The following is a 16619-nucleotide window of genomic DNA, read 5'->3' as shown; positions in this document are numbered from 1 at the left end:
AATGCTTTTTTTTTTTTTACATAACACCAGCACCAGTGCATTTCACAAGGCACGAGCACCAACAGGGTCACCAAGCAACTTGCAAGACAAAATTCCTCAGCTGGGAAGTGGTAAGTGGTGTTGAGGCAGGACGGTGGTGGTGGATTTGTATTAATTGAGAGATTAAATGTATAGAGGAACAGAAACATGTCTTGCTATAGAGTAGGTAGGTAGGAGCACTCCGTCGGTTACGACAACAAGGGTCCCAGCTGATATGATCAATGGAACACTTTGCTCGTGAATTTAACAAGCAAGTGGCTGAGCACTCCACAGACACGTGTACCCCTAACGTAGCTCTCAGGGAGATTTAGCATGACACAGAGTGTGACAAGGCTGGCCCCTTTGAAATACAGGTACAACTCATTTTGCCAGCTGAGTGGACTAGAGCAACGTGAAATAAAGTGTCTTGCTCAAGGACATAACGCGTCGCCAGGAATTGAACTCACAGCCTTACAATCGCAAGCCAAATGCCCTAACCACAAAGCCACGTGCCTTCACTATAAAGTCGATACTGCTATAGAGTAGATACATGGATGCCCTAGCTGAAAGAGAAAGGAGAGGAAGTTAGAGAGTAAGATAAAGAAGGGGAGATTTTTAATATGGATAAAAGCACAATATACCTGAGGTTGGTCTCTCTGTGCTGAAGAAACTGTCCAAGTTGGTTACAAGCTCTAACTAAAAGGTTAGGATCACTGTCCATGTGAATGATTAGATTTATCGCTTCAAACAATACTGCATTTTTGGCATTGGAATGCTGTGCCTTTTTAGATTTCGGTGCTTCTTGTGCTTTGTTGAGTATAGTTTCCAAGCATTCCGTGAGACGTGTGCGAACGGCTGGATCCTCTGCGGAGAGAAAATCTCTTACATTAGATGTCAGTGGCAAGAAGAAAAAAAAAGATATGCAAAACAAAGGAGTTATGCCTTGGGAGCAAAGAGAAATAAATAAACATTATCTTTTGTTTCAGTAATTAGACTACAGCCATGCTGGGGCACCGCCTTGAAGAATTTTAGTCAAATGAATCAACCCCAGTGCCTATTTTTGTAAACCTGGAGCTCATTCTATGAGTCTCTTTTGCTGAACTGCTAAGTTACAGGGACATAAACACACCAACACTGGCTGTCAAGGAGTAGGGATAAACACAAACACACATATCTGATGGGCTTCTTTCAGTCTCCACCTACCAAATCCACTCATAAGGCTTAAGTTGGCCAGAAGCTACAGTAGAAGGGTTAGGGTTAGGGTTATCAACTTCCAATCTATTTCCTTCCTACATCAAAGCAACGCATCATAACAAATGACATTAGGAAACCACACTCTCTCATGCTAAGAAATACTTTGATCTTTGGAAACTTCAAACCAGATTATCAGCAGAAATATATTCCCAGAGCCAACCAGCCTTGAACTCTTGTGTTATAATCACAAGAATTAGAATAAACAAAAGTAAGAGGGGCACCTTTTCTACATGATTTCTCACTAAATTCACTGCCAACCATGACATAATTATCTATTTCATAATAAATAAAATCTTACACAAGAAATAGATATTGATATCCTTGTCTAAGGTTAACTTTTGAAAAATTAAGAGATTATTTTTTTTTACATTGAAGTCTGATCTTAAATTAGGTGATAAAAAAAACATCAAATTAAGTGAAATATAATTTACATTATGAACTTTTCATATTTCTCACCTATTTTACCTGTAGCATGAATGAGATGTTATTTTTAATTTTTACAGTTTTATAGGTGCAAATATGGCATCCTTCCTTAATGCCAACTCCAATGTCATACCAAAGCATACAATGGAGCCTGCTACAGCCCTCAGCTCCTGTCAAAACGTCCAACCCAGCAAGGAAAACATGTACTAAACAATGATGATGATAAATACATGAAAACCATTTTTCTAAAGCATTTTACCAGGAAGGGATGGCAATACCCATGACCTATACAGAGTCTCTAAGATTGCTAAAAGGGAGAGAAGAAGCTTTCCTCAAACTGGAGATTCACCCCAAATACTCGTAATAGACGGATCCAAAGTGCCAAATGACAGTTAAACTAGGCAATAGATTACTACCTCCCACCTTGCAGTGACTCCTTGATTAAAGACTAACTCTGAACACTTGGGATGTAAGAGACATCAAAGCAAAACAAATCAAGATTTAGTAGTGAGGAATTGGTTACCTGGAGGAGGATAATTCTGTAGCAGCCTTAGCAACTTCACTGATAACCAAGGTGCAGGAACAAAATAGTAAGTGTAATCCTGAAGGTCAGTGTATGATGAAGTAACAATCTGTAATGATAAAAACACCAAAGCATTTGATACGGTTTGTCCATTAAAAGCAAATCAAAATTTTAAAAAAGGCAACAACACTGTAGCAGTGATTCAAAACCAAATCCCTGGATACATCGTCAGAGATCACAAAACAAACCATCATAATTGCATGTGATTGGTCTATTAACCAGCCAATCAATGTAAAACAATGGCATGGACAGGTTTTCTCAAACATTCTAGAATTTGACTTCCAGTTCCCTATAAAAACCATTCGGTGAGCATTTTTACCAGCCATATGAGACAGGATGATGTCTTGAAGCTACAAGACCAGATATGATTATAGGGGACAAAAAAAGTGTGAAATCATAGACTCCATAAAATCATATGATAAAAGATTGGAATTGGAAAAAAAATTGAGAAATACCAGGACCTAGCCAGCAACATGAAGAGGGTCTGTGGAAGACCATGGCAACACTTATTCCTGTGGTAATTGGTGCACTTGGCACAATACAGAACTGCAACCAAAGAGGCTGAGAAATACTGGAATTGAGACTTGCAATGTCAACCTGCAGAAAAATGCAATCCTTTATTCTGCAAGAATCTTAAAAGATTCTTCAGGTTTGAGGAGACTTGTTGTCACCAAACTTCAAGACAATATCCCTGCAAACTAACACAGCATAGGATGATGATGATGATGATGATGATCTTTACTATTTGGTTTTTATTTAGAAACCTTTCTGATAATCTAACATTCTTATTGATGTGGCAGAAAATGGAAGCAAAAGGATTTTAGAGTACCCCATGACAATTAAAACAATAAACAAAATAACAATATTATTTTAATAATATTTTTGTAAATTTTCACTGAGGAAATTTTCACTAAATATTTGTCTACATAAATTAACAATTTCAGAGTTAGTTATCAAAGATTAAACAAGCGTGAAATTCCCAAATGTCTTGAATATTTCTTTTTCAAATTTCAAACCTCGAAGCAAATATGCTTCAACGACATTATCCAGAAAAATCAATAAACTAACTTGAAACAAAATTAAGCATATCAAATTACAATAATAATAATAATAATAATAATAATAATAATAATAAAATAACGAGAGAATTTTAAGAATCTTACATTTTCTGAGGCTACAAATAGCATAGAGAACAGAATAATTTTAACAAATCTAATAATGAAGATTTTAGTTAGAAAGCCTTCTTTAAATAGAAACAATTAATTGATCTGAAGAAAGAGAGTTTGTTTGTTAGTTAACTAATCTTCCAGAAAGTAAACTGGAACAGAGGAATGAATAAACATTACAAAGTTAGTTAGTTATGGAACGAAATGGCAAAGGAGAATGGTTAAAAAAAAAATGGGAACAACCTCAGGAAAACAAAAACAAGAAAATTCAACCATTGCAAGAATTAATTCCAAGATAGATTGCACGATTGCTTTATGTTAAACTGGAAAAAAACAGAGGAATTGAAGGTAAAGATAATGGAAGCAAAGCAAAACTTGTATAAAAACAAATAGAAAAAAAATCTAATCATTTGTTCTAATATTGAAAGAGAGGAATGTTTTAAGATACCAAATGAATTTATATCCAAAGAAGAATTTAATCTGATACAGTCAATTAGTGTTCAATCTAATTCTCATTATTTCTCTCACCCTTCCCCCTCTCTTTCTCTCTTACACACACACACACACACAGACGCAAAAGTTGTCAAGCAGTGTTGAGAGGACAGACACAAATACACACACACACACAATGGGCTTCAACACAGTTTCTGTTTACCAAATTCACTCACAAGGCATTGGTCGGCACAGAGTTATTGTAGAAGACACTTGCTTCCCTGCTATGTAATCTTAGGTTTAGTCCCACTGTGTGGTATCTTGGGCAAGTGTCTTCTACTATAGCTTCAGAATGACCAAAGCCTTGTGAGTGGATTTGTTAAACAGGAATTATGTGGAAGCCCATCATGTATCTATGCATATATATGAGGGGGTGCTGAAAAGTTCCAGGCTTTAAGGGTGTTGCGAAAGGCCTGGTTGGTGGCCCAACCTTCCAAGTTCTTTTACAGGGTCTAGAATAACTGAAGGACCACTGCAACAAGTATGTGAATCTGAGAGGGGAATATCATCATCATCATCATCATCATCGTTTAACGTCTGCTTTCCATGCTAGCATGGGTTGGACGATTTGACTGAGGACTGGTGAAACCGGATGGCAACAACAGGCTCCAGTCTGATTTGGCAGAGTTTCTACAGCTGGATGCCCTTCCTAACGCCAACCACTCAGAGAGTGTAGTGGGTGCTTTTACGTGTCACCCGCACAGTGAATAAAATCATAATTTACTGATCCTCACATATTTTCTTATATCCAAAGCCAGGAACTTTTCAGCAGTCCCCAGTGTGTGTGTGTATGTGTGTGTGTGCATTGTTGCTGTTACATTAAATTGTCATATGTTCAAATTTGCCCTAATGCGTGTTTTTCAATATCTATTTTTACTTGCGATAGCTGGGCCTATCGTATCTCCAGCTGCTTCAGACACCAAAATATTAAAAATTGTCAAAGTGTAGTACAATGGTTTTGCTATGGAATGGTGAAACTATTTTTTTCATTTTCTGAAAAAGCAACATTTTAGACTTACGACACCTTTTGCATAATAGCAACGATATACATAAATATATATCAAAAGGATGTTTTATAATACTATTCCACATATACAAAAACAGCCATACCAACAATCCAACATACCTCCATCATCAGCTGCCCCGCAGATATCATTATGGTTTCGACACCTGGACAGTACCATTCAATCCAGCGGTGTCAACAGCACTAAAATAAGTGTTGTTTGGGAATGTGTGTGTGTGTGTGTGTGTGTGTGTGTGTGTTAGGATGTAAGTCTGTGTAGACATCACATGATGGCTTTAAATGAGCATCATTGTCATACAAATAAAGGTGGTCTTCTATGAGAAATGTGTCTGGCCATGAGGGAATAATCACCTTGTTTGGAAACAAAAATTTGTCTCAACAAATTCTATCTGACCCATACAAGCATGGAAAAGAGGACATTAAATGATGAGGATAAAGTCGGTGGATATGAATTGCAGACAGGTAAGCAGCAGACCAGACTAATCACTTCTTTGTTCCTAAGTTCAAACTTCTGAAATACTTCCGATCTCCAGAAAATGAAATGCTCGTTATACATTGCTAACATACATCAATTAACATGCACATACAGTCACTTGCTTCATAAGCATTGATTGGTCTGTTGTCAATTGTCTACTCAGAAGAAAATTAAAACAGAATGATGAAGCTGATGTGCAAAATTTACTCTATCAGAATAGACTGGCATTAACGAGATGTTGAAAATATCATATAACACAGGAAGGAATTTTTCTTGAGCATCTAAACTTTAAAATGCTGTCTTAACCATAAGTAGATTAAGTGTACTAGACGAACATAATATATGTTTGGTCAAAAATAGGTCATCATAGAAAGTTCTGTGTGAGCACGAGGAGAGAAAGAGAGAGAGAGAAAGAAAGAAACACAGACAGACGCAGAGAAAAAAGAGGAGGGAGAATAAAATTAGCTAAGAAAAACTATATTATTTTATGAGGTGCAATACTCAGAAGATTAAATGTTGAAAAAACCTATTAGATTTATACTTAGGAAAATTGAACAACTAAATGAAATTGGCCAAATGAAATAAGAAAATATAAAGCATATGAAAACAAACAAATAATGAAGAAGAAGAAGAAAAAGAAAAGGAAACTGCTGAAGACATTGTGTTCTTTTGATATATCTTTGCATTGAAATATTAAATAAATAGGTTATTTATAGAGAAAAGAAAAACAGGAAAATGATGGTTTAATATTGAAGATGAAGTTTATATCATTTAATAATGTATATTAGAAGACAATAAAGGAGACTGAGCGAAGCAGGAAGAATAACAAAACTACATCGACTTTATTATGGTTGTGAGCTGACTAATGCCTTGTCAGGGAATCTGGGAAAGGGAAACTGTGTAGAAGCCTATCATGTGCGTGTGTGTGTGTGTGTGCACGTGTTTGTTGCCTATCACCACTTGACAACTGTTGTTGGTTTGTTTATGTTCCACATAGCTTTATAGTTTCGCAAAAGAGACCAATAAGTACAGGACTTAAAAAGTTACAAATAAGTCCTGGGGTTGATTTGTTCAACTGAAACCCTTCAAGGTAGTACCCTAGCATAGGCACTGACCAATGACTGATACATATCACACACACACACACACACACACACACATGAAAGCTGAAAGAAGGATTAGCAAACATTTTCCCACCCACCCCCTGGTAATGAAGCTATTTTTCTTAACTTCGTTACACACTAATGGAATTGGAATGGTATTAGTATTTCCTTTGCAGCAAAGCATAGCAACATAATAATAATATGCCAGTAGATATTAAAGCTAATGTACCTCGTAATAAAAACTATAATAATGCCAAAATGAAAATTAAGCAACAGAAATGTAAATAAATAAATGAATTCTGGAGCATTGCTAAGGTTGAGCAGATAGAAAAAAAGAGAAGCCATAGGAATTATATGAAAGAAGACATTGTACCGACAACGCCAGTTGACTTGGAATATTATCTATTTGAGAAACCTTTTGGTAAAGCTTTAATGAAACCTAAAAGTCATTTAGCAGCAGGTAATAAAAGTGTGATTCTGTGATAAACTTGAGAAATTATAAGGTGTGTCTGTGTATCATTTATCATTTACTTGTTTCAATCAGAAGATGGCAGCCATACTGGAGCACTGCTTTCAAGAATTATTTCAGTCAAATGGATCGACCCCAGAACTTATTATTTTTCTTTTAAAGCCTGGTACTCATTCCATCGGTCTCTTTTGCCGAACTGCTAAGTTATGTGGATTTAAACACACAAACACCAGTTGTCAAGCGATGATGGAGGAGAAATGCAGACACAAACATACACACACACATATACATATGACAGGCTTCATTCAGTTACTGTTTACCAAATTCACTCACAAGACTTTGGTCAGCTTGATGCTATAGTAGGAAACATTTACCTAAGGTGCTATGCAATGGGACTGAACCCAGAACCCTGCAGTTAGGAAGCAAGCTTCTCACCACACAGCAATGCCTTATATATATATATATTCTTTCATTTGTTTGTCATTTGACTATGGCCATGCTGGAGCACTGCTTTTAGTCAAACAAATCGACACTAGGATTTATTCTTTGTCAGCCTAGTACTTATTCTATCGGTCTCTTTTGCTGAACCACTAAGTTGTGGAGACATAAACACACCAACATCAGCAGTCAAGCGATGGTGGCAGGGACAAACACAGGCACAAACATACACACACACCCACACAAATATACAATGAGCTTCTTTCACAAGGCCTTGGTTGGCCCGAGGCTATAGTACAAGACACTTGCCCAAGGTGCCACGCAGTGGGACTGAACCCAGGACCATGTGGTTGGGAAGCAAGCTACTTACCACACAGCCACTCAAACTTCTATCATCTAGAATTATTATTGGAAAACAGAATTAGAGAGAAAGGAATGGAATATAAGTAGAGTATGAAGAAAATAATTCATTTCTATTTTTGGAACAAGGCCACTAGTTTTAAGGGTAACTTGTAATTATTTTATGGACCCCACAAAAGAAGGGTGAAAGGCAAAGTCAATGGCAACAAACTTTGAACTTAGCAGCACTTCTTTTGGTTTTTTTACATTCTAAGTTTTTATCCAATGCACAAATGGTTATGCCAGGTTGCTGCCTTTAAAGTCTGAAGAGATATTGGTTCCAAATTTTGGTACAAAGCCAGCAGAGTAGGACGAGGAGGAGTGTTGATTACACTGACACCAATACATGACTGGTACATATTTTATCAAAATTGAGAAGATAAAAGGTGAAGCTGACTGTGGCAGAATTTGAACTCAGAATGTAAAGAACTGGAGGAAATGCCACTAAACTTTCATCCAATGTGTGAACAATTCTGCCAGCTCAGAGTTCTTAGAGTCTGAATAAATAATAGCATGTAATTACAGCCAATACATCCCTAACTGTTGACCTTTCAGTATGAAGCAACGTACTTAAATGCATTGAAAACAGAAATATATTTTTGCCAAATTGGTATCCCTTTCACAGAAAATTACTCACCAGGAATTTATAGTGAAGCAGCATCCTTCCTTTAGCTTGTCTGTCAGTCAAGCAAATAATTATATCTTTCACTGCTAACTGCTATTGTATGAAACAGACAAAAAGTAAGAAGGAAAAGAGTAACTCACTCTGCTCAACCGAGATACAGCCAATGACACACAGCCTTTGTATTCCTCAGGATTCTTTCTCACAAGAGCTTCAATAAGACTTGCAGCAGAGGTGACAACACCCTAAAAATAAATTGCAAACATGAACATTCAATAAATGATATTATAAATATTATTAACAGAAAACTTAAGATTATAAATTAAATCATAATTTGTTATACCCATACACACACACACACAAAGTAGACAGTTGGATTTGGAGAATCAAGCAGACCTCACAGTAAGCATTCCAGCCAAGGAACTGGCTATCAGGTCACACAGTAATTAATTTACTAAGTAATTTAATGTGATTATGTATCTGAAAATCTTGGATACATGCATAGTAATATTTCCACGGGAAATATGTAACAGACACCACAATGGAAAAATATTGCTTTTCTTTGATGTATGTGCGCATGCGTGGTGTGTGTGTGTGTGTGTGTGTGTGTGTGCACGTGCGTGCGTGCGTGTAATTACTAAAGCTTATAGAAAAGTATATATTTTCTTTTAATAAAAAATTTATTACACCCTTCATAGCGTATACAATCCAATAACTTAAGGTTGGTGACATAAAAAATTTTAGTTTAAAATTTTGATGCTTGCATAACGAACTGCATGTAGTCTATCTTTATATTGTAAACTATTATTCAACCTTTTAAAACCTAATGCTACAAATAAGAACCATACAGGTCACGGTACATTGTTTCTACGTTATTTCTTCATTATTTTCGTTCCATACATGTCTTACTTTTTTTTAACATAATGCCCTTTCTCTCTATCAATAAATGCATTCCTGTTGCACCTCACTGTCTTACTTTCGTGTTTACTAAGTCATTCTTTGGTTGCCCCCTACTTTGTGATCAAACTATTGAAAATCATTATGGTTGTTTTATCCATTGTCCTTTCTACCTGACTTTAGTAGAACACAGAATGTCAAATTGCAGTAACAGTAACAGATCTGATGGCATAAAAGGTGCACAGGTATATTATACTCACCCCAACATTTGCAATGCATATTCAGGTAAAAAAGTTTTTAGTGCATTAACCCTTTTGATATTAACCCAGCTGAAACTGGCTCTGGCTCTGTAGTACAAATGTCTTGTTTTCATAAGTTTTGAATTGAAATCTTCCACCAAACTTTAGTCACAATTTATGTTCCCAACACTAGCTGAATGATAACTAAGTTATTTTACTAAGTTCTTTGTTATATTTAAAATTAATTGAAAGAAATACAGAGCATCTCAAAATAAATACAGTAACGAAAGGGTTAAAGCATGTATTTTCCAGTTTAATAATAACATAAACCAACAAAATATTTTGAGGGGTAGCAATTATGTTCAACTGTCATCATATGAGCTGGATGGTCAAGTTATTACAATGGCCATTTACTGCATATCAGCGATAATTCTACTCAAAACATTTCAGTGACCACATAAGACCTAACTCTTTAGCATTTAAACTGACCATATCAGGCCCAAATATTCTATCTGTTTAACATCCAAACTGTCCAGATCCAGCTTTTCACACCAACCCTACTACGTAATTCTAAAAATAAACAATCACATCACAGAAACCTTGAAGATAATGCATGATTAATTCAAAACAGTATGAAATAAATGAGCTTTACATTTGACAGAGTAATCTAAATGCTGGACAGTAAAGTGAAGAATTATTACCATATGTTGGTCATTCAACAAGTGAATAACACGAGATGTCCATTCACCCATCTGGATCAAGTCAGGTGAAGTGCGCAATAAACGCAGCAATGTCAAGGCTGCACTTTGCTTTACAGAGTCAATAGTCTCCCTACAAAACAAAACAGAAAAATACATTTGTAAACAGATATTATTTCGATGAAAGACTCTCCATGAAGCAAGCAACAGAATGTAAGATCTAATTAATAATGGACTATTTGGAACATCACAAATAATTAGAAGAAGAATATCAGATCAAAGGAAGGAAATAAGAATAATTTCTGTCACACAAATTTGGTGGTGGTGTGGTGTGCAGGGTTATGTGAAGTCCTCACCAAAAAGAAAAAGGATTTGTTTAGATGTAACACAAAAAGGATACAAGAATGCTAGTTAAATATAGAATGTGAAACAGAATAACCTAAACTTTAATCAGCTAACCATCAATAAAGAATTTGGCAGAATCTCTTTGTGAAGATGATGGAGAAATTTAGTGTAGTTCTAACTTGGTTTCCAAAAATTGAAATAGTGTCCCAGGAAAAGAAGATGTGTGTGTGTGTATGTGTGTGTGTTGTTGAAGTTCAAGTTAGCTGTGATAGAGTAGATCTATGATCAGACCTCCAACCACACCTATCATGGTTTATTCTTATAACAAGTTTATATTTGGTGTAATTGACATAAGCAAGATAAAACCACTTTTCTACTTCTTCAACAACGCCCAACAAATATGAAAGGATGCTGGAATCAACATTATTTGGCTGACGCTGAATTCACCTTATAGTTTGGAGAAATCTGTTCACTGATATGTCTACAGAAAGTAGCATTACAAATATTGAAACAACTATATTTCCAGAAAAAGTATGAATTGAGCTGTTAAGAAAATGCTATCTTGCAGTTTAAAGTCACTATGTCACAGTGGATAGAAAATACTTTTGTAATTGAATTGCGATATTGAAATTTCCAATAATAAAAGTTTCAAATCATATTTTGATAAAAAGTATATTAAAACTGGAATTTAGAAGAATTTTCTAAGCAGTGAAGATTTTAATAATTGTTTTCTTTTAGTAATAGTTACATGCTCCAAACTTATTAAGAAGCAGTTTTCTTTACTAAAGATGTATCCAGCACAATATTATCCAATGGTATGATGGTATGAGGTGGTATTTTATGATGGTATGAGGTGAGATTTGAAGGAGAAGAAACAATCATATGACTTACAGATATGTGTGGAATTTAACAGGTTAGGAAAGTATCAAGCATTACGGGGGGGGGGGGGGAATTTCTGTAGAACAATAAACTAATATAGAAAGAGGATCGATAAATTTATTTGGTTGGAATATGGAGCAAAATAAATGAACAACCTCAATTTTAGGGATAAATTCTACCAGCAGTTGAGAGAAACTTTATGAGGTTGGAAGAGGAGAAAGAAATGAAAATAATAATAATAATATTTGATGAAAACTGACTACAGTATTTGCCACCATATAAGATACATTTCTGCATAAGATACACCCCTGTTTTACAAGGATAAAAGCAAATTTAATAGGTTGCATCATACACTTACTGAAAGATAATCTGATGTAGTTTTGTAGGAGGAGACATGTGATTCTGTACATGCAAATACAATACTGTGACAGTGTACTGGTTAAATATACAAAACCATAGATCTGTCATAAATAAACTGTTATGGGAGTACTGTATTTCAGGTTCATTTTCTTTCAGATGAACCGTATGGCTGTTTGTATCAAGAGAATTGCCATACAGGATGTAACTGTGACATAGACATAGACACATAGACAGATAGACATAGACAAACAGACAGACATAGACAGACAGGCATAGACAGACATAGACAGAAAGACAGACATAGACAGAAAGACAGACATAGACAGAAAGACAGACATAGACAGAAAGACAGACATAGACAGAAAGACAGACATAGACAGAAAGACAGACATAGACAGAAAGACAGACATAGACAGAAAGACAGACATAGACAGAAAGACAGACATAGACAGAAAGACAGACATAGACAGAAAGACAGACATAGACAGAAAGACAGACATAGACAGAAAGACAGACATAGACAGAAAGACAGACATAGACAGAAAGACAGACATAGACAGAAAGACAGACATAGACAGAAAGACAGACATAGATACATAGACAGACAGACAGACAGACAGACAGACACAACAACACCTAATGATGAAGAAAGACTAAATTTGTTTGAAACGATGCTTGGTTAAAAAGAAAATCATCCATTTAAAGAGAGTTAAGAAAGAGTGGAAAATGACTGACCCGGATACGAGTAAACGTGGAATCTCCGTCCCCAAGTTTTCTGCCATTTCTCGGCTGCCAATATTGGCAACACACTGTAAAGCTAGGTTAACATGTACTGGGTTGCGGCTGTTAAGGTCATTCTTGATTGACTGAATGACCAATTTCATGAGGTCACTGCCAGCACTGATGAGCACTGTGATAAAGAGATAACCCTACAAACAAACAAAACAAACAAACATTAAATCACAACATTAAAAGAGAAAAAGAAAACAAAATCATTATATTTCATACAAATTTATTATTACGCACAATCATGCTAAAAATAGAACATACAATGAGGAAAGGTACTGTAAGATGATGATGATGATGACCTTAATCGTTAGCTGTTTTCATTGGCTGCCCTTCTAATTACCAACCACTTCACAGAGTTTATTGGATGTATTTTGTCATGGCACCAGCACTAGAGAGGCTGTCCTGATTAAAGACTAAAGAGTCATGAGAAAACTAAAGTACCCTCTCAATTTTACACTATATCATATGCTATATTGTGTGTGTGTATGTGTGTACCCTTGTCTTGACATCATGCGAAGGTTGTAAATGAGCATCATTGTTATACAAGCAGTGTTGTTTGTTTCCAGTCTTCCACGGAAAACATATCTATGGGAGAAGTATTGTTTTGCTTGGAAACAGATGAAAGCAGGTAACAGGAAGGGCATCTGATGGTAGAAAATCTGCCCCAACAAATTCCACTTCACCCATGTGAGCACAGAAAAGTGGATGTTAAAAGGATGATGCTGATGATGTGTGTGTGTGTGTGTACATGTATTTTGAGATGGTCATTCTGTATAATAGCAAAAGACAAAGAAAAAAAACACTGGTTCTGGTTCACTTCTGTTTCATAATCAACTGATTGATTAGTTACGTAAAGCCTTTTGTCATGTTAATGTGACCTTTCACCGACCTCCTGCGCTCTCTCTATGCAAGCTCTGTAAAATGCAACCGTTTCCTTTCGTGCTTCATTTTGATGTGTGTTTGAATATGCAGATACGTGTTTCTCTATGCAATTTTGGCTGAGGTGCCATACATACCTCTGTATATGGCAGTGAGTATTTATGTATGCATGTGCAAGTGTGTGTGCATGTTTCTGTCACAGTTTTCATTTTCATTATGCACACATGTACATGTATGTGCATATATATGCATCTCAATGTGTGTGTGTGTGTTATTTTGGCTTTAGTTATCTGTTTCATTGCCATCTCTTTCCCTTATCAGTTCATTCATATAACTAGCCTGTCCGATCATGTTGCCAGTCAGTCTACCATCCATTCAGTTCATTAGATGTGTGTTTTACACACACACAAGCGCATGCACGCATGCACACACACCCCCACACACACACGTATACAACACAAATTAGTCAATTAAATTGTATTATACCATATACTGTTGTGCAATACACTATAGTGCACTACCTGCTGCATTGTGTGGTCAGATCTCTCTATCATTTCCGTTGTCTTTATCCTTGTATTATGGTAAAATGGTTTTGGGGAATGGGTGGTTGTTTTTCCATTCATATTTTGTTAAGGGACTGGGTGTGGCTGGTTTTTGCTTCTAGTATGTGTATTGCCTCTGTATCTTGTGTATGTGTTTACGTAGATATAGTCATACCCAGTGAAGGTGCATGGCTTAGTGATTACGGTACTCAGCTCATGATTGTAAGGTTGTGAGTTCAATTATTGGTGGTGCATTGTGTCCTTGAGCAAGGCACTTTACTTTACATTGTTCCAGACCACTCAGCTGGCAAAAATGAGTTGTACCTGTAATTCAAAGGGCCAATCTTGTCACATTGTATGTCATGCTGAATCTCCCTGAGTAGTGTGTGGGTAGGTGGGTTGGGGGGTGCCCAGCCACTTGCACATTAATTTCACGAGCAGACTGTTCTGTTGGTCAGATCAACTGGAACACTCTCCGTCGTAATCAATGGAGTGCCAGTAAAGACATAGACACACACACACACACACAAGTAAATGTACATATTTCTTCTCAAGCCCTAGGACTCATAAAACTGGTTTACCTGATTCCCATTGTGTATAAGTGACCTCATTCTCCCTGAACAGAATACTTGTTCATTATGGGGTTCAAGGCCAGCAATTTTGAGAGGAGGGACACTGACTCCCAGTACTTGACTGGTACTTTATTTTGTCAACCCCAAAAAGGTGTAAAAGGTAATGTTGACTTTGGCAGGATTTGAACTCAGAATGTAAAGAGCCCAAAGAAATACTACTAAGCACTTTGTTGGATGAGTTAACAACTGTGCCAGCGTGCCACCTACAGAAAAGTACATGGCATGCTACATGTCTCAGACTGAAAAAGACTAAAAACTTGCCAAAATGTAAAGTCAATATTTGTACAACAGAGTTATTGTAGCAAAACATCAGTAAAATTGATCATATACTTTAGAATAATAATTTGAAGTAGTTCATTTAAAATGCTAGACATTTTTTAGTAATATTCCAACAGCAATTCTGCAATATTTGTTTTGTGTTACATAGATGTGATATATTGGAAGAGACAAATGTGATGTATATGAAAGGGTTCTATTAATTAATTTAAGCGGTCTGATAAAAAGTCAGTCAACTAGATTCAAGTTCTATAAATGTATCAGACAGGAAAAGAAGTAATCAGGAGAAACGTTAAAAGACCAGAGTTATTATGCAGAGCAGGGAGGTGGAAAGACAGAGAGATGAGAGGGGCATCATAAGAAAAAAAAACAGGCAAAAAACAAGACATCTGAGAGAAGAAGTAAGAGGGAGCAGTGATGGTAAAGGTCTGTATTCAATTAATATTAGTTGCTGGTAGGGACACCATATTTGACAACCATAATGTAGTACAGCAGAGGTCAACGCCCCACCCCCCACCCCCTGCCGGAGCCTCGTGGAGCTTTAGGTGTTTTCACTCAATAAACACTCACAACACCCGGTCTGAGAATCGAAACAGCAATCCTATGACGCCGAGTCTGCTGCCCTAACCACTGGGTCATTGCGCCTCCACCTTATTGTAGTATCAAGTAGCTAATATGTGTCCCTACTAGCAAGAAATATGTAAATTGATCTATCCAGAAGTATTGCATTGATAAACTTAGTGGATATTTGGTAGCAATATGTTCATGGATGGTTGATGGGTTGGATGTGATGCTGAAGAAAGAGCAATAACTCTTGAAATATGCATATACACCCATTGCTTGTTTTTCTATCTTCAATTCACACTGTATACATAGATGTATTCATATAGAAAACATTGTAACTTGCAGTGCTGGCCCAAAATTCTACAGACTATCTGTAGAGATAACTTAAAAGTTACTCAATGTTGTACACAATAAGCCACCTTGGGACAACTTTTGAATTAAAATCACTCATTTGAAGGTATTTGTATTGATATTAACCCATTTAGTCCCACTGTCCTATAAATAGGACACTAAATAAAAACATCAAATAAGCTATATCACATTGTCTCAATGTCCTATTTATAGGACGCCTAGTATTTCCATTTCTATTTGAAGCAAAGGAGTTTTAATAATTATGTTTTTCATTTTAACCTATTTTCAATCACCTGTCAAAAATTTAAAAGTAATATTCAGAAATTTAAGTACTCTGGGACTTAATGGGTTAATATTTTCTATCATAAGTTGGTTTCAATTCCTTTCCTATTACCTTTTACTTGTTTCAATCACTGAACTGTGGCCATGCTGGGGCACCACCTTCAACGGTTTTAGTCACATAGATCAACCCTGGAAGTATTTTCTAAGTTTCATATTGAATTTATCACCAACACAAGTTTTCAAGCAGTTGGGGGGGGGGGGGACAAACATAGACAAACAGACAGACACACATACACACACACACACACGCACATACACACACAACAACCTTTCACAGTTTCTGTCTACCAAATTCACTCACAAAGCACTGACTGGTCCAGGGCTACAATAGAAGACACTTGCTCAAAATGTCACACAGCA

At 36.3% G+C, this 16619-nt stretch overlaps 1 protein-coding gene across 4 annotated transcripts in view; it reads right to left on the bottom strand.

Annotated features, from left to right (window-relative positions):
- Positions 1 to 16619, bottom strand: part of LOC106884155 (AP-2 complex subunit alpha-2) — a 160463-nt gene that overhangs the window by 24912 nt on the left and 118932 nt on the right. For all 4 annotated transcript variants that reach the window (XM_089355604.1, XM_089355606.1, XM_089355605.1 and 1 more), the window contains exons 5-9: positions 12620 to 12813; positions 10304 to 10433; positions 8610 to 8711; positions 2219 to 2327; positions 660 to 882 (exon numbers count right to left, since the gene is read on the bottom strand). In XM_089355604.1, the coding sequence (XP_089211730.1) occupies positions 660 to 882; positions 2219 to 2327; positions 8610 to 8711; positions 10304 to 10433; positions 12620 to 12813 (758 nt within the window). The remainder of the gene's footprint in view (positions 1 to 659; positions 883 to 2218; positions 2328 to 8609; positions 8712 to 10303; positions 10434 to 12619; positions 12814 to 16619) is intronic.

This window comes from Octopus bimaculoides, chromosome 7 (assembly GCF_046866305.1).
Source record: "Octopus bimaculoides isolate indiv1 chromosome 7, ASM4686630v1, whole genome shotgun sequence".
In the NCBI taxonomy this organism is placed as follows: Eukaryota; Metazoa; Mollusca; class Cephalopoda; order Octopoda; family Octopodidae; genus Octopus; species Octopus bimaculoides.
This window is presented reverse-complemented; position numbering and strand designations above follow the sequence as displayed.